This window comes from Barbus barbus, assembly GCF_936440315.1.
Source record: "Barbus barbus genome assembly, chromosome: 18".
In the NCBI taxonomy this organism is placed as follows: Eukaryota; Metazoa; Chordata; class Actinopteri; order Cypriniformes; family Cyprinidae; genus Barbus; species Barbus barbus.
Genome location: NC_136746.1, coordinates 12,786,876 through 12,805,622, shown reverse-complemented (window position 1 = coordinate 12,805,622; position 18,747 = coordinate 12,786,876). Strand labels below are relative to the sequence as shown.

Genomic DNA, 18,747 nt, shown 5'->3' with positions numbered 1-18,747 from the left:
TTTTGTCCCAAAGGTCCTGAGTGTAACTATTTTTTGTACCTATTATTTTTGTACCTATTATTTATTCATAAATTATATTTATGAAACAAAATGAGGATGAAATATTAAAATTCCAATAAAGATACACATATCTGACCAAATCTATGCTGGTTGCAATGATCACTGAAAAAACAGAAGTGGAAAAAACTAAATGTCCCTTAGGACGCAAGGGTTAAAAAACATGAACAGATCCATCTTTCGCTTTTAATAACATATTAGTAAATTTTTTAATAATTATTACCAAAGATGCTTCATACAGTAGATGCCGAATGTGCACAAAATCAATAATATCCCTTCATCTATCCAATCAGTTTGTGTGTAAATTGTAAATGACCATTCTATGTAACCTGCATTTATCTCATGACAGCCGCGGACAGCAGATGAGGAAGTGATGGAATTGGAAAGGGCATCGTTTTTAATGATTGAGGACAGAAGACATGTTACTTCAGGCTGCAAAGTAGAGAGGAAAAGGTCAGGTCAGATTGAAGTCTCCACACCTACTCCTGGTCTTGTCATTACTGACATGGAGGAAGGATTTTCTAAACCCCCACCCCTCTAAACATCATGCAAAAAAAAAAAAAAAAAATTGAGGAAATACAATGAGACATTTCCAAAATGTCATGTGGCTTAAGGCTGCTTGGGTCAAAAGGCAGAAGAGTTGGGCTAAAGCTCTCAGGAACGGGCTTTGACGAGGTGGACAAGGAAAGAAGCAAAGGTGATGAAGACCATGCAGCCAAGGGAAGAAGGTCAGCACGTCTGTCTCAGTTTTCAGCACATGGTGTCTAGTTTTTGGCACCCAATGTCACCAGTGTGTAAGTCTGGTAAAGCCACGGGGCACATGATTATTTTATTGCTAGTTTATTTCTGTATATATGTTTACTGTACTTTTTCTATTTGTATTTTTGTAAACTTGAGGTTTTTCTTAATTTTGTTGGACAATTTGTTGGACAGTCGTACAATACATTTCACTACATGTCGTACTACGTATGTATATGTATGTGACAAATAAAATTTGAATTTGAATTTGAATTTGATTGATTCAGCACAGATTTGTTCAAAGCACATAAACCCTCAACCAAAACAACAAAAAGCAATCAGTGTTTCTAATTAAACATATCTTGAAATTTATGTCAAATATATGTTAATTAAACTTCTGCAGTTTAAAAAGTTGTGATAAATCAGAAGCAGATCCAATTTATAATATAATATTATAATAATTTATAATTCATTATAATTGAATTTTGTGTTCTGGGTCAAAACATTGAACCTCATTGGGTCATATATATCAGTATTTTTTAGCCTTTTTAAAAATATTTGTTTGTAAATATTACCAAATCTCAGGACTAAGTAGAATAGTGAATCCAGTATTCATACTGTTCCATTCCATTATAGAATATTTGCTAAATTATTTGAAGTTTTCTTATTATTATGTTTTGTCTGCTTATTATTTTTATTATGTTATTATTATTTTACATATGTTATATTTTGAGCTAATTCAATTGAAATGAATTGAATTTAAATATTCACAGTATACACACATATATTAGGCTTGTTAGAGATGAACTACACTAGCCTGCCACTGGCTGGCGAGAGTAGCCACTTGCAGTCGGGGCGAAATTAAAAGGATAGTTCACCCGAAAATGAAAATTACTCACCCTTATATCGTTCCAAACCAGTAAGACCTTTGTTCATCTTCGCAACACAAATTAAGATGCATTCAGAGAGCTCTCTTACCCTCCCATAGACAGAAATGTAATTAACACAATCAATGTCCAGTAATGTAGCAAGGACATCGGTAAAATAATCCATGTGACATCAGGGCTTCAACTGTAATTTTACAAAGCTACGAGAATACGTTTTGTATGCAAAGAACACAAAAATAACGACTTTAAATCAACAATTCATCTCCGCCGCATCAGCCTGGTGCCCATTTTGGAGAGTATCCACTGAACGTAAACTGTGCCACGTTCTGTGTAAGCTGTGCCACGCGGATACGCTGTTTACGTCGTTTATGCTTTGATCTGAACAAAAACAATATATCCGTGTGGCACAGCTGACACAGAACAGCATACGCTATTTACGTTCAGTGGATACTCTAGTCTATTTAAATACCAATAGAGTGGGGGTATATATGCTTTTATCAGTGGTTTTTTTATATATACGTGACTCAATATAAAAGTGCGACTACATTAAAAATGTTTTTACTGTTATAAAACACAGATTTGTGAGTATTATTGGAATTGAATTGTTAGAATAAGTACGCAACACACGTTGTTCTTGTCATCACAGAATCTAGCCAATGAGGATAAAGTGTGTCGTCATCAAGGCTTTCGCAGCCGATTTTGAGCAACTGCAGCGCCTGACCTGCAGTAGGTGGCTGGTCTTGTTTTGCTTTTGTGGTGGCACATGGCACATGCAATTGTAAGGCAGCTGCAGCACCGATCAAAGTCGGACAAATTTTCTAACCAGAATGCATTGCTTTTGACAGGCAGCAGCCGATCTTTGCGGCACCGCATGAAGTCAAGCAAGCCTATTATGTAAATAAAAACTTTTATTTGATTAATCACTTGACAGCACTTATATATATATATATATATATATACATATTTAACGTGGGGTTTGGGTTTGGTGTCTTTTATTTTGATATTTTGCCTTGTCATGGTTCCTGTCTAGTCATGTGATTCCCTTGCCCTCATGTTATCCTGCTATTGGTTCCTTTGTTCAATGTGTCAAGTTCTCATTGGTTGGTTTAATCATGTGTCTTGTCTCTCTTTGGTTGGTTCTTGTCATGTGACCTGTATTGTTTGATATAAATAGCCCTCATGTTGCCATTGTCTGCTGTCAAATATTGAATTGTGTAACCTGGTGTTGGTGAGTTTGTGTTTCTGTTCATGTCAAGTGTGTTCAAGTCAAGTCTCTGTTTGTATTTGGATTACTTTTTACTAAAGCTGCAATATATAGTGTGTGTGTGTGTGCGTGCAATTCATTAAATCAATTCATTTATGAATACTTGTGAATTTCCAGATTTCCATCAGAGTGTGTTGCATTTCTTTGAAAATGTTTGAATTCAGGGTTTACAGTTCAAGTCAGTTCATTTTTATAATGGACATCTGCTGAAATCCCTCTTGAGGTGTTGCAGGTTGAGATGTCAATGTGACAATTACATGTTGACGACTCCATGAATATAACCTAAAGGGCAGCTGTATATTATGGGGAGGCGTCTTCTTTCTCTCTGCTTCATGTCGCTCTCAGGGTTTGCCGGGCTGTTGACACGCTGTTGCATATGCTTGACTGAACACTTGCATCCTCTAATGCCTCGCTCATAATTGCTTCTTAGTAATCAACTCCATTACAGCATTATGTTAATTCAGGGTGTGAAATGTGAGATGCTATGAGGACAGTTGAGGGATGTGATGGAGCTGAATGTTTGTTCAACTGCGTGGGAATCTGGGATTTGCCTCAACATTGCATAAGATGCTGATAAATACGGAGTAGGGTAAAATGTGCCACTTGGCAAGCTGTGTTCCTCCCTCGATCAGGAAAATTGTGCATAATTTTTGTTAAGTTACATACATTTAGAACCAGTTTGTGGTTAAAGGTAATGTGCAAACTTATTGAAACAACCCTACAATAAATATCGAACCCTTGACAAAATTTGACAAAATAACCTGAACACGGTTTATGTGACTGACTCGATTAGCCAAAACCAAGAACCGAATCATTGAAAAGATCTGAATTAAAAAGAGACACCATCTCTCATGAACTTGTATAAACATGCCAATGAATAATGATTTAATTTTCAGTTTGTCACATTAAATTGTTATGACTTCAGAAAACTTGAAATATAACATACTCGTATATCGACTACATTTATGTACCAGTTACAAGACAGCTGTTTTCTAAATTTTTATTTTTCTAAGAATTTATGTTTTCTTAACTTTGCTGTTTTTGTTTTTTGTCATTTTTGTCTATATTTCATGTTTTAGTTATTGTAGTGTACACAAGTATTATAAAAGTAACGAGTCGACCCGACAGAGGAAGACCGAACAAACAGGAACTTTAAATGCAAGGGATCATGATGAACTAAACAAGAAAAGGAGCATGACCAAATAAGGAAAACCAGGACAGGGGTAAAACAAGGAAAAACAAGCCCAAAACCCTGACATATACACATTAAATATTTGTGATTATGAAATAATATTTAATTGATATTTTATAAAAATATTTAAAATTACTTTGAGTTACTTAGAATAGCCACACATAAGAAGAGCTGTCTGTCAGTTTTTCACAAATAAAGAAAAAAAGAAATGTAAACACTATATGTAGAGCAACAAGCGTCATTTATAATCTTACAATCTGCTTTTTGAAGCCACGTGCATCTCATTTGGAGTGACAGCCTGTTGTAAGGTCTGCACACTTCACTGCATCACATAGTATAGAGATAAACACTAGGTGTATGTGTGTGTGTTGTCAAAACCCCTACCCAATCAGAGCCCAAACACAGGAAGTGCAGTAGAAACAGTCCTGTCACTGATCACAGAGGCATGTATAATTCTCAGGTAATTATTTTTCAGCCCGAGGCATCATTACAGTAGCGTATCATCATTCCTGCCTGGCTCAGGTGATTTCTCCTTTACTGTCAAGCTTGAACAGGTCAGTGGAGGGATGGAGCTCGCCGTCGCATGCTGAAATGGAGATGGAATCGGACAGGACTGGAGTCATGAGGAGCGGAGAGGGAAGTGATGATGCATGAAAGGCCCTGGATGACCATAACAACATAATGATAGAAGTAATGATACATGGATGATGGCAAATGCCACAATGCAGTCTTATCAGACAGATTACTATCACTGTTTTTTACACGTACACTTGCACACAGAAAATAAAGGATGATGCAAGCTTATGAGCAATTTCCATTTGGAAGAATGGCAAAGGCAAAATATTGCAGTGGAGGTGTTAGCAACAGGGTGTTTTGTGAACAGTAAGACATATTTTTAAAGAAATGTTATTCTGTAAGGACACATTAAACTGATTAAAAGTGTCATATTACAGACATTAATAATGTTAGAATAAAAAGTATTTTAAATAAATGTTTTTGTTTTGACCTTGTCAATTCTATTCATAAAGAATCCTGAACACTAAACAAGCCCAAACAAAAACACCACATAAACTGTCTGGTTCAGCTCAGCTATCAAATCTGACCTCAGAAAACTACGGAGGGTAGTCCGGACTGCTGAGCGAATCATTGGTACAACCTTCCCCACTCTCCAAGAACTGTACTCATCCAGAGTGAGCAAAAGGGCTGGTAAAATCACTCTGGATCCCTCACATCCAGCACACTCCCTCTTTGAACTGTTACTGTCTGGTCGACGCTACAGAGCACCAGAACGACCAGACACAGGAACAGCTTCTTCCCTCAGGCAATCCATCTCATGAACACTCAACAATAAACGCGGAACACACAACTCTATTATACATTATTTATTCACCACACTTACTTATTTTTTTTTTTTTTTTTTTTTTTCATTTAAAATTTGCACATATCAGACCAACGCTATCTCACGGCAATTCGTTCGTATTTTACGAGGTGGTTAATTTCGTACAAATTCATACGACCTCACTCGTACGATTTAGTCCAATTTGTCTAAACCCCAGTGATGGGTAGGTTTAGGGGCCAGGGTTAGGTGTAGGTAATTCGTACAAATTCATATGAATTGGCAACTCGTAAAATACGTACGATTAAGCAAAAATCGTATGAATTTGTATGAGTGAGGTCGTACGAATTAGCCACCTCGTAAAATAATTGTCTATATTACATTTTGTGTTTTTGCTGTTTTGTACATTGCCTATTTGGATATTTGGATATTATTCTTTTATTATCTGTGTCCTGTCCTGTTGCTGTCTTTCTGTTGCACTGTGGAGCTTCTGTCACTAAAACAAATTCCTCGTATGTGTAAACATACTTGGCCAATAAAGCTCATTTTGATTCTGAAAATAACAAATTTCCTCATATAAACGAATGTTATGACTTATTGCATTCTTGGGATGACTAAAAGCCATGGCTGAGATTTTAGGTCAGCACTTATAATGTGAGAAAACATCAGCTTGGATCTGTGAGACTGTGTGCTCATGTTCTGCTGCCTGTACGTCTATCAGCCTCTTGAGATTTCCATGTGTTTGCGGTGTCGTTTCCTGCCCATGGTTCTGCCTTCTATCCTCATGTGTGACATTAAGGTTCACAAGGATCTTAGAAAAACAACACTCTTCACACCATAGAGCCCTGCAACTGCCATCACATTCACACTCTCTGATCCACACAGAAATGGACAAATCCTCAGGGACGGACTGTTTTCTCTCTTTCCTCAACACTCCAGCTTTCTCTGTTCTCTGTAGCTCAGCACAGTAGCACAGTCGAGTCTCTGAGGTTTAAATTTGCTAATTATTTACATTATTTTCACTTAATTTTTCCCAAAATAATATATTTTGAGATAGCTAGTGTCCACAGTAATGGTAAATATTCCAGAGGCACTTGAATTTAAGCTGTCAATAAAAACATAAAGTCTAAAGACGGCATCCATTCTGAATTAAGAAATAAGGAATGGCAGAGGCCTCTGGACATAACCTATAGGTGACAAGATGCTGGTGCCCTGCTTTGTTGGGCAACCTGACAGACATTAAGTCATAAATAATGCAGTATTCTGTATTCCATGGTAGAAACTTTTCCAGATGGATCTAGGAGGATTTTGAATAAGAAAATGAGAACGATATGTGGGGCATTGTTTTCAATTATGAGTAGGAGGAAGAAAGATCAGCAAAAATCTTTTGTAAAAGAGGGAAAATAATCAGTTAATAATTGATAGTTTTGATGAATAATAAATCCCTAACACCGATGCATTCATGCTACAGAAAAACAGAACAGATCCTTCATGAGTTCATTCAGCAAACAGAGAGGGGGAAAGGAGCAGGCCTTTTCTCTCAGCTCACCTCATCTCTCTTCTATAATTCAGTGACCTTGAGATATTTCTTCCCCTGAGCTCAACACTTTTAGCTCTCATGCCAACGAAAAGCAAGGGCTCCCTTCGGAATAAGAAGTAAACTGACGGTACGAGTCTCCGGGAGTGGCATGTGCTCGCTGACATTGCAGGTGAGGGTCGGCGATTAATTCTTTAACAGCTCAGTGACACAAGCAAACTTTGAGATACATGGTCTTTATGTTGTGATATTGCTTACCAGTTCAATGAAGAAGTTCATATTTATTAACTTATTTTCAGGGACAATACTGGCAGTTATTTTGTGTGTATTTGCTTAAAAATTCAAATGAATCCAAAAGCAGGGCCTGCTGAGTTGCGCATTTCAGAGTGACCCACAGTTTAGTTCCTGAAAGGATCGGTATTTTAGAAAAAAAAATAGTTGATTGAATGATTCAATGACTCACTCATAAGTTACTTATTTTGTATAGTGAATTTGTCACAAATCTGGTCTGTGGACTTCTGTTTACTCACCACCAGAGATCACTCCTCCATCACATTGACTCTTGCACCACACTACTGTTGCACTTCACCCACAAACTACAATTCCCATCATCCATTACACTAACCACACATATACAGCTGATTGCACTAATCACGCTCACACCTGAGAACTATCACACAATCACACACCCTACTTAAACCATGGACTTCTTCTTCCTCTCTGCCGAGTATTGTATTGCGTTTATTACTCCCCTAGTGTTAGCTACCTTACCGAACCAGTCTGTGTTTTTCTGTTTAGTTCCAGTATTGTTCTGCATTTATAACTTTCCTAGTTTTAGCTGCGATACGGAACCCACTTTGTTGTCATAGTCTTGCCTTGTGTGTTTTTCTAGTGTTTTGATTCTTGCCGTGTTTCCTGGATTTACCCTTTGCCTTGCCGTTTGGACTCTGTTTGCATCTCTCTTGGACTACTGCTCGTATACCTGGATTAGCTCTCTGCCTTGTCCTTTTGGATATTGTTCGCTGATCGTTGACTCTCGCTAGCCCTAGGATTGCTCTGTGTCTTGCCCGTTCAATACCTGTTTGCCATTGTTTGACCCTGCTTGTTTAGTTACTATGTTCATAAATAAAAATTGCACTTGGATCCGCATGTCTCACGTCTTGTTTGCCCCGTTACAGAATTATTGGCTGCACCATAAAGCTTGGGTTTCTGACTTGTTGCCTCACTGCCTTTTTAGGCAATGACTTTGCAGACAGCATTTATGCATGAAGGAACCTCACGAAACAGATTTCTGGGACCGCATGATGTACAACAAAACCGAGTGAGCTTACGTGATAAGCAAGCAAATATTTAATCATTTTAATTATCATTAGAAATACCATCAAAATCTAAAAAAGTTTGTGAAAAATATATTTACACGCAAACTGACCACCAACCGCAACTTTTAGATGCCATATTTATTTTTTATAGCGCAAACCATAATGGAATGGAACGCAAAGGATTGTGGGATATCAAAGTGAAGGATACATTTATGCTGCCTTCAAAAATCGATCAGATGAAGGTATAGCAGGAGACAAGTCTATTTAAGCTAATGTTGGATTCAGACATGCCTTGATGCCTAAAGCATCCTCCGAAGGCAGCATTTTTCAGCTTTCGGATGCAGCCAGTATTTTTGAATGAATTTGTTGAGTGAATAATTCAATGACTTGCTCACTTTTCTGTTACTGGGTGAATCAGTTGAGTGAATGATTCAATGGCCTCATTCATAAGTCACTTGTTTAAGTCCTAAATGGATTAGTGCCCTAGAAAACTTCAGCTGAGTGAATATTTCATTGGCTCACTCATTAGACACTTGTTTTTGTATCGATCGATTCATATAGCCAATCACTTGTCACCAACAACTGGTGTATCAATGTAGAATCCCCACCACTACTGCACAGAAGTAATGTCTGTCTTGAACGTGCAATCACAGACAAGTGGAGTGATACAAATAGTGAGAAGTTCCAGTTGCATATTAGATTTATAACATGCTCATACAATATATGATAAATGCTATTAAATTTTGAAATATTTAAGGCATAGTGGAACTGTGTGTGTGTGCGTGTGTGTGCGTGTGTGTGTGTGTGTGTGCGTGCTGAAAAGCACACTGAAAAGTATGGGGAGGTTCAGAGTTGCTCTAACAGATAAAGTCCTGCTGCCTGTCTGCTTTATACATTTAAAGTATTTGCATTATCTATTTATTTAATTAGCAAGCTCTGCTCTTTAGTTTTTAATTCACATTACAGCTATTCTTGCTGCTCACCATGCCTTGCCAAAGCAGCTCAGCATCCTCCCTACCCCAACATCTTCCCACTGTGGGGGACTCGGCAGACAGGGATAGACTCTCAAGAGGGTGAAACAACATGCCTGGCAGGCAATGCCTGTTCACTGTCACCTGTCAGCTGTGTAGTGGGTACTGCTGTGCGGGTGGCTTGCAGTGTGTGTCAGCCATGGAAATAAGTTTGGCATGCCACACGTCTGACAAATTGGGGCCCCCTGGCCCCTGATGCCTAGCACGAGACAGAGTGGCCCAGTGGGCATTAGTCTGTGCTTGACAACACCCCATCTAGCTGACCTTTTCCAAAACTGACCTCAAGCTGCCACCAATCAGCTTCCAGCTCCAGTAAGCTGGTTAACAATGTGTCTCTCATCAAGCTAAAAACACATGGCAAGCTCAATCCAACACATACATTTCTGAAATTGAAATGAATTTGGATTTCTCACAAGGACAATACAATTAGGATTGGGTACAGCCATTATAGACATCAAATAAGATCAGGAATATATTGCACATTTTGTAAAAAATGACTATAGTGTTTTTATGTGACATGCTAAATTGTAAAATGTTGAAGTCACAGATTGGAAATTATTTTCATGTTTACTTCGACATTGTTTAAGCAGGGTTGTTATTTTAAACTAAAACTGATAAAAAAATCATATTCAGTATTTGAAATACAGCTGAAATAAAATAAAAAATAAATACTAGATGAAAAATCGAAACATGAAAAAAATTTAATTGGAAGTTAGAAGTTAAAGTAAAAATTATACAATGAAGTAATTACTACTAAAACTGCAATAAAATGATATATAGAGCGATATAGAAATATATATAAAAAACAACAAATACAAATGACAAAAGTACGTAACAAAATTACTGAAACTTAAACTAAAAAGAAAGGTTAATATATATATATATATATATATATATAATGCGAATTCAAACTATTAATAAACACTATTGTAGTATATAAATAATACTAAAATAACACTGTTCAACAGTTCCCTTGACGTAACAAATTAATTTAATTTGAATAATGAATTAATTAAATACTGAAATAAAAAGAGTAACATTTAAGTTTTATATCAAGCTAAAGTGTATTTTCTGCATTTTATTTATACATGTTCATTTTTTATAAATTTTTTTTAATTATTGCGCATACACTATTTTTTTTTTTTTATATTTATTTCATTAGAAGGCAAACTGATTATATTTTTAGTTCAGATTATTTCAAGCATATCTCTATAGTATTTATTTAGGGAAATATTCTTAATACCAATTGTTAATTCTTGCTTATTTGCGTATAGCCTACCGCTGTATATTTTTGCGTAAATTTAGTAACTTCCGTAATATTGTCAGAATTAACAAACGGAATGCATCTGACTCTGAGCAATTTGAACAACAATGCACTTGAGGAGATTGAATCCCCCCCTATGAACACATTGGTCTCGCCCATTGCTCTCTGGCCTGTCACGTGGTGCGGATGCCCTTCGCGTTTCTCTCTCTGAAGGCTAAACATGGCTGCGCTCTTAAGATCAGCCCGGCTCCTTAAATGTTCACCGGCTGCATTGCTTCAGGTCTTTGGAAACAGCAGACATGTACCGGCAGCTGGTCGTCTTTACAGCGGAGCGGTCGGGACTACACGTGCAGGGTTATGTGTCCAGACAGTCCCGGGACGCTTAAATGTATACAGGTATAACGCAGCATGATTCTGTGCCATGCGTGTGTAGATCATGCAGTTGTCATTGAAAGGTGATCACTCCTATAACAGTACTGTGCAGTTATAACACGTTGATCACGTGCTTTATGCAGGTTATTTAACCAAATTTTAACGAAAAGGCCTACATCTATCATCTAATGGCGTTATATGAGAGAGATGTGGCTTTCTTGTATTAGCTCATAACCTGCAGTATGTGTGACCCATGAACATATGAATGTAACCATTACACCTTTTCTTTCAGCTTCTTTGTAATGCTTATAACATTTTTCTGTCAGATAAATTTCCTATCTGCCTTTTTGAAAACAAAGTAGTAGAATTAAAGCCTTAATTTAAATACATAACCACTAATCCATTAAACTAAAAAGCCTAAAATTAAAATAAACGTGTCCATATAATACAATAGTGTATTGTTGTGTATAGTTGTTTTAGGCTAATACTAGTTTTCCAGTAAGCCGTATGCTAACATGTGCCAAAAGTCAAAGGTCAACATGCCAAGGTCGTTTTGAGCCGTCTCAAAATACTGCACATCATACTGGCCAACGTTTAGTCTGTTTCTTGCTTGTTGGTTACTCAGAGTTTTCCTCATATTCCTCATATTCTATGTGGTGGTTAATTCACAGCAGGGACAGAACTCTCTCTTTTCATTAAGTGGTGATACTTGCCCCACTTAAATTACATTTTTACCATTTACTTTTATTTATTTATTTATTTTTTACTTAAATATGTCATCATTTCAAATTCTTGTATTTAATCAATACATTTTACTATAATGAAACACTGTAAGACCGTCTGTTACAAATCAAATGAAACAGTATCAACAAAATCCATCTTTGCACTGCAGAGAAAACACAGAATCTGTATTTGAAGTGGCTTTTATGCACATTTAAATAGACTATTTAGTGCAGCTCAGAGGTAACAAATGTATTCACACTGTAATTACAGTTGTGTAAATATTATGAGATTGAGATTGCTTCAAAATAAAATTCTTAATATTGAAAAATGAACAATTCTATATATAAATCTACAACCGAGAGGTTGGAGGAAAGTCCTTGAATCATTCATTCAAATTAAATTATTTGTTTAAAATCATTCAGGAACAAAGCAAGTGATAATATCATAATTGTTTTAATAATGTGCGAGATGACACTGTCAACGTGTGTTTTTGTTTGGCAGTGAGTGACACACTTGATAATGTCATCTCGCACATTATTAAAACAATTATATTATCTTCGATGATACTGTAACACTTTATTTTAAGAACCAATTCTCGCTATTAACTAGTTGCTTATTAGCATGCATATTACTAGCATATTGGCTGTTTATTAGTACTTATAAACCACATATTAATGCCTTATTCTGTATGACCATATTTTAGATCCCTAAACAAAGCAACAAATTAGGAGTTTATTGTGGCAAAAGTTGTAGTTAATAGCTATTTAATAGTGAGAGTTAGTCTCTAAAGTGTGACCAACAAATTATATATGCAATAACCCATACTTATGCATGAAACATGGGCAGGATTTTATTTTTGATTTTATCCATTTTTGTAAGCGAGGCCAGTTAATTTTGTAATTGGTTTTGTAGTGACCACCTTCATTTCTTGTAGTGCCATGCATGTGGATTAATTGTATACACTTATGTTTTTGCAGTTTGTCCTCATACAGATCGACCCTGCCCTGTGTGAGCTGTCGTCAGTATGGTGTTGTCCCGGAGCAAAGGGGGCTGGTGAAGGATGAGCCCAGTGTGGCGGTCCGCTCCAAGCAGGTTCAGCAGTTTGACTGGGCTCTGGCCAAACTAGACAGCTCAGTCCGAAGGACAGGCAGGGTCACCAAAACACTGCTGCTGCGTATCTTCCATGATATTTGCAGAGCAGGTAATTGCCTGTTTGCTTAAGGATCTTTTTTGCATCCATTTCCATAAATAAATCTCATGCATGTCATCTCATTTCTGAAATAATTTCCGATAGGATATCCAAGTGGAAATCAAGCCCTGTTGTTGCTGAGAAGCTGTGGCTCTCTGCTTCCTGAGGTTCCCTTGTCTGAGCGCGTAGAGCTGTCACAACGGATCTGGGATAAGCTTCAAGAACTGGGTATGTGTAGAGAGAATTGAACAGTTCCTCATTGTACTTCTAAATCTGGTTTTAACTCTCATATTGCTGTTTGCTACAGGCGCCACCTATGATGTGAGTCATTACAATGCCCTGCTCAAGACGTACCTGCAGAATGAGTTCAGATTCTCTCCAACCGACTTCCTTGGTAAAATGGAAGCTGCTAATGTTCAGCCGAACAGGGTTAGTCTAATTCTAATTAAAGATGGAGTAAATTATATTTATTTTAAGTAACCAGAAATGTTGGGAGGGGGGAAAAAATAAAAATATATATATATGTATATGTGTGTGTATATGTACAGTGCCGTGAAAAGTTTTATTTTTATTTTTTGCATATGTCACAATTAAAAGATTCAGATCATCAAACAAATTTTAATATTACACAAAGCTAACCAGAGCAAATTCAAAATGCATTTTTGAAATAATGAATTCATTGATTAAAAGGAAAAAAGCTGTCCAAACCTGCCTGGCCCTACGTGAAAAATAATTTCCCCCTAAATCTAATAACTGGTTGTGCCACGCTTTGCAGCAACAACTGCAATCAAGCGTTTGCGAAAACTGGCAGTGAGTCTTTCACATCACTGTGGAGGGATTTTGGCCCAATCTTCTTTGGAGAATTGTTTTAATTCAGCCGCATTGGAGGGTTTTCGAGCATGAAAGGACTGTTTAAGGTCATGCCACAGCATCTCAGTCGGATTTAGGTCTCGACTTTGACCACTCCAAAACCTTAATTTTGTTTTTCTTGAGCCATTCAGAGTTGGGCTTGCTGGTGTGTTTGGGATCATTGTCCTGCTGCAAAACCCAGGTGCGCTTGAGCTTGAGGTCACAAACTGACGGCCGGACATTCTCCTTCAGGATTTTCAATAGAGTGCAGAATTCATGGTTCCATCAATTATGGCAAGTCGTCCAGGTCCTGAAGCTGCAAAGCAGCCCTAAACCATCACACTACCACCACCATGTTTGACTGTTGGTATGATGTTCTTTTTATGAAATGCTGTGTTGGTTTTGTGCCAGATGTAATGGGACACCCACCTTCCAAAAAGTTTAACTTTTGTCTCATCAGTCCACAGAATATTTTCCCAAAAGTCTTGGGGATAATCAAGATATTTTTTGGCAAATGTGAGACGAGCCTTTGTGGGTTTTTTTGTTCAGCAGTGGCTTTTGCCTCGGAACTCTCCCATGGGTACCATTTAGGCCCAGTCGCTTTCTTATTGTTGAATCATGAACATTGAACTTAATTGAGGCAAGTGAGGCCTGCAGTTTTTTAGAGGTTGTTCTGGGTTCTTTTATGTCCTCCTGGATGAGTCGTCATTGTGGTCTTGGAGTAATTTTGGTAGGCCGGCCACTCCTGGATAGGTTCACCACTAGGGCTGGGTATCGAGTTCGATACTTTTTAGGCACCGACCGAATTGCCTCGATACCACCGAGTATCGAAAAACGTCTTGTCGTTCGGTACCAAATTTCGATACCTAAGGGGTTAATCTCATTAACGTCAGTGAGCCAATAAGCCTGCAGCACTAGGTGTGTTTGACTAGAAGTGACGCGGTGCTGATTGATCAGTGTTTAACATCCGCGAGAGCGATTCGAAAGCGTACGGAGCAGTCTGCTCTCTATATCGCGCAGTTTCGCTTACTTGACACAGACTGAAGCTCGCGTGACATTTCAGCGTCTGCCGTCTCACTAAATTAGGACATAAACACATGAACAACAGCTCTAGAACTGCTCTGAGAGTCACTTCATGAGCATTTTACCGTTTGATTTGAGTAAAACTTGCGTCATATCATATACACACAGAACTGTAAAGGTATTCCCGGAAACCCGTCAAAATAAAAGTTCAGATTAACTTGGAAAACACTGCGGCAGAAATAAATTAATATTGTTCAGCAGAGTGCACATACTGCTACTACTAGGCTACTGTTAAAATGATCAAAACTCTTATTTTTTAATTAATGATCACACAATATTTCTTCCATGTTTTAATTTTAATAGTAAAATTTTGTTTGCCAAAATAAATAGTTTTATTTTCATTAATTTAAAAGAAAAATGAAATTAATGTTTTATGCCTTCATTTGAAAACCCGATACAGAACACAGAATTTCTGAGGGAAAAGAAAACATTTCATAAGGCTGTTTTAAGAATAAATTTGAATAAACTAAGTAGTTTTTATGCATTCAAATAATTAGACACACTACAACATAGAATTTAATAACAATAAAACATATTGTGAAAGAAAATAAAACATCCACTTATGAAAGTGGATAAAGATTTTAAATTTCTTGAAGTCTTTAACAACCTAGAATAAATGAATAGAAATGATGATTCTGTCTGAGCTATGCGTTTTAAAACGAGCACGCACTAGTGTAAACTGAAAACTATTTGAGCTTTATTAAAATTATTTGTACCGATTTATTGTGTTGGATATATTTTGTACCTTTGTGCAGTGGCTCAGGAGATGAGTCTTTGAGTCTGTATACATGTCAACAAGCTGAAAAAAAAAAAAGTTTTTTGAGATAATGTAATCTTGTTAAAACTGTTTTCATAAAATTGGTATCGAAAAAAGTTTCGTTCAGGAACCGGTATCGAACTCAAGGTAATCGGTATCGATATCGAACATTTTTGAACGATACCCAGCCCTATTCACCACTGTTCCAAGTTTTCTCCATTTGTGGATAATGGCTCTGACCGTGGTTCGCTGGAGTCCCAAAGCCTTAGAAATGGCTTTATAACCCTTTCCAGACTGATACATGTCAACTATTTTGTTTCTCATCTGTTCTTGAATTTAGATCACGGCATGATGTGTTGCTCTTTAAGCTTAAGCTCACTTTGTAAGACAGGTTCTATTTAAGTGATTTCTTGATTCAACAGGTCTGGCAAGTAATGAGACCTGGGTATGGCTAGTCCAAAAAAAAAAATAAAAAAAAATTAGTATATGCAAAAAAAAAGCGGGCAAAAAAAACTTTTTATGGCACTGTATGTATATGTATGTATGTTTATATTTGTATAGATGTGTGTGTGTTGCTACATCGCAGCTTCAAGGACAGAAAAAATCTATTGATACGACTTTAGACTGTAAGACTGACACAAGGTGCAACAAAATGATGCTATATAGATATATAGTCTTATCACTGATGATAGCTAGGGAATTTAATTGGAAACCATGTTTATTTACATTTATATTGTGACTGGCTAGGTGACCTATCAGAGACTCATTGCAGCCTATTGTGAAGTTGGCGACATTGAAGGTGCAAGGTGAGTTGTGATTTCTGATTTTTGGCAAATTAGTTTACCCTTGTGGTGTGAATTATGTAAAATTCTATGTAATAATAAATTGAAGTAACTGTTTATTTTGCAACTTCTTGCAGTGCAATCCTGGGCTTTATGAAGAGCAAAGATCTGCCCATCACAGAAGCTGTGTTCAACTCGCTAGTGACAGGCCATGCCCGTGTAGGGTGAGTGGACAGTGCCGTTGATTTGGTGCTTCTTCTTTGTGTTTGGTACCTTTGTGTTGAGTGACTTGTGTTTGTACAGGGACATGGACAGTGCTGAAGGCATCCTATCAGTCATGAAAGATGCAGGGATTGAGCCGGGCCCAGACACGTACCTTTCTCTCCTCAACATGTATGCTGACAAAGGCGATATTGCCAAAATTAAACAGGTCTGTGATTATGGGTGATGAAATGGACTCATAAGAGAATGCTGTGTATAAGGTTTATATGTTTTTGAAAACAGCTTGCTGACCTCAGATTTTTGAAAGGTTGTGTATAAAGTTAAAATGCAGTAATTGATATTCTTGTTCATTTGTATTTGTTTTTAGGTAATAATATATATCATATTTTGTCTCCTCTAGACTCTAGAGACCGTGGAGAATGCAGATATCCTTCTGATGGACAGAGATTTGATGCAGGTGGTTTTCAGTCTGACTAAGGCCGGCCATCAGCAGTATGTGCCTGAGATTGTGGAGCGCATGCGTCACGAGAGGGGATATGTGCCAGGTATGTCTGCTGACAGCAGTGTCATGTCATGGAAGTGGAAGGAATATGGGACCATTAGCTTTGAATTTTGCCCTAAGCGCTTACCATAGTGGTCCATACTGAGCCATAATGGTCCCATATGTATTCAAAGTGGTATTCTATTTTAAGTGTTTTAAATATGAACCCAGTCCAATTAGAGAAATGGGATACATACAATATTGATGCAGTGAGAAGTTATGGGATTTTGGGAAAGTTATCAATAATTGATATAGTTTTTTTATTTTGATACTGACCCACCCATTTGTTTCTATTTCCTCAGACGCTATGAACCTCTGCTTGAGTCTGATTACCCATGGACATGAAGAGACTGCGTTTTCTGTGTTGAAGAGCTTCACCGGCCTGCTGGTAGAGTCACAGACCAGTGACTCTCCAGACTTGGGAAACTTCTTTCTTCGCCACTGCGTCAATATGGACAAGGTAAAGGGAACCAACCTACACATTTCTATAAGTGCATATTAAGTGTACATGTATGTTAAAGGGGTCCTATTATGCTTTTTCACTTTTTGAATTTTAGTCAGCCTGTAGTGTGTATGTTTGGGCATAAAACGATCTACAAAGTTTCAGATCTCAAAGTCCACTCCAAAGGGAGATATTTCATTTTTTTTAAATCCCTTTTCAAGAACTACAGCGAATGGCTCGTTTGGACTACAAAGTTGTTTTCCTGTATTTGTGACATCACAAATTGTAAATCCCGCCTACTGAAATTCGACTGGTTGGCGGGCGGTGAGAAAGCTTGGTTTAGCACTGCACGTTTCAAAATTGAATCCCAGTGCAAGTGTTTTTATATCACTGTATTTCTGAAGGAAACCAACTGTATTCAGAAAATTTTGGATGTCATTTTCATTTAATCTTGCATGTAATGTCTGATAAAGCAGCGTTTGTGTGTGGAGCTCTCCCGCTCCAACAGCGCCTCCTGTTGGCAGAGAATTAATTTGCAGATATATGCCGCCACAAATAGTGTAACTCTGTGGGACTATGGTATAAATAAATTCAACTGTATAACAGTTTCACTGCAATTCATGTTATAATGTTATAATTAAAGAACAATAAACATGATACATATTACCGTTTCATTTATCTGTACATAGTAAATGCAGTTATTTTTAAGCTGTTGTTGACATCCTATCTAAAACGTGATTTAGCCAAAAAAACTACAATAACATTACCACTTTAATATGTCTTGCAATTTCCGTGTGTGCAAAGGTTCTGCATGATCCTCTTGTTCAATATTCTCGGGGTCTGAATTGATATGGCAATATTGACAAACTTGCTGTTCTGGCAAGGGGCGGGGCAATACTGAAACACCATCTAAGCTGTTCGCCAATCACAACACACTGGGACAGCTAACGAATCACAACACATTTCATTTTTCGGAAGGCGGGCCTTCATCAAACCCGGAACTAATCGAGTCGTTTGTGTCAGGCTGGGGAGAAAGCTATTGTAATAATGTAAATTATGTGAAAAATAATGCAATTTTCAAACCACCAAACATGAGAGCATGTTCTAGTACACTCCCAAAACAAAATCAAGACTTTGTAAAAGAGCATAATAGGACCCCTTT

General features: G+C 37.3%; 1 protein-coding gene across 1 annotated transcript in view; it reads left to right on the top strand.

Moving 5' to 3' along the window:
- Positions 1-10,782: 10,782 nt before the first annotated feature.
- The window catches only part of lrpprc (leucine-rich pentatricopeptide repeat containing), a 55,494-nt gene continuing 47,529 nt past the window's right edge, over positions 10,783-18,747 (top strand). The window contains exons 1-9 of the mRNA XM_079439737.1: positions 10,783-11,021; positions 12,698-12,921; positions 13,015-13,137; positions 13,217-13,338; positions 16,346-16,404; positions 16,518-16,604; positions 16,684-16,810; positions 17,003-17,147; positions 17,446-17,603. Of these exons, the coding sequence (XP_079295863.1) occupies positions 10,846-11,021; positions 12,698-12,921; positions 13,015-13,137; positions 13,217-13,338; positions 16,346-16,404; positions 16,518-16,604; positions 16,684-16,810; positions 17,003-17,147; positions 17,446-17,603 (1,221 nt within the window). The 5' untranslated portion in view covers positions 10,783-10,845. The remainder of the gene's footprint in view (positions 11,022-12,697; positions 12,922-13,014; positions 13,138-13,216; positions 13,339-16,345; positions 16,405-16,517; positions 16,605-16,683; positions 16,811-17,002; positions 17,148-17,445; positions 17,604-18,747) is intronic.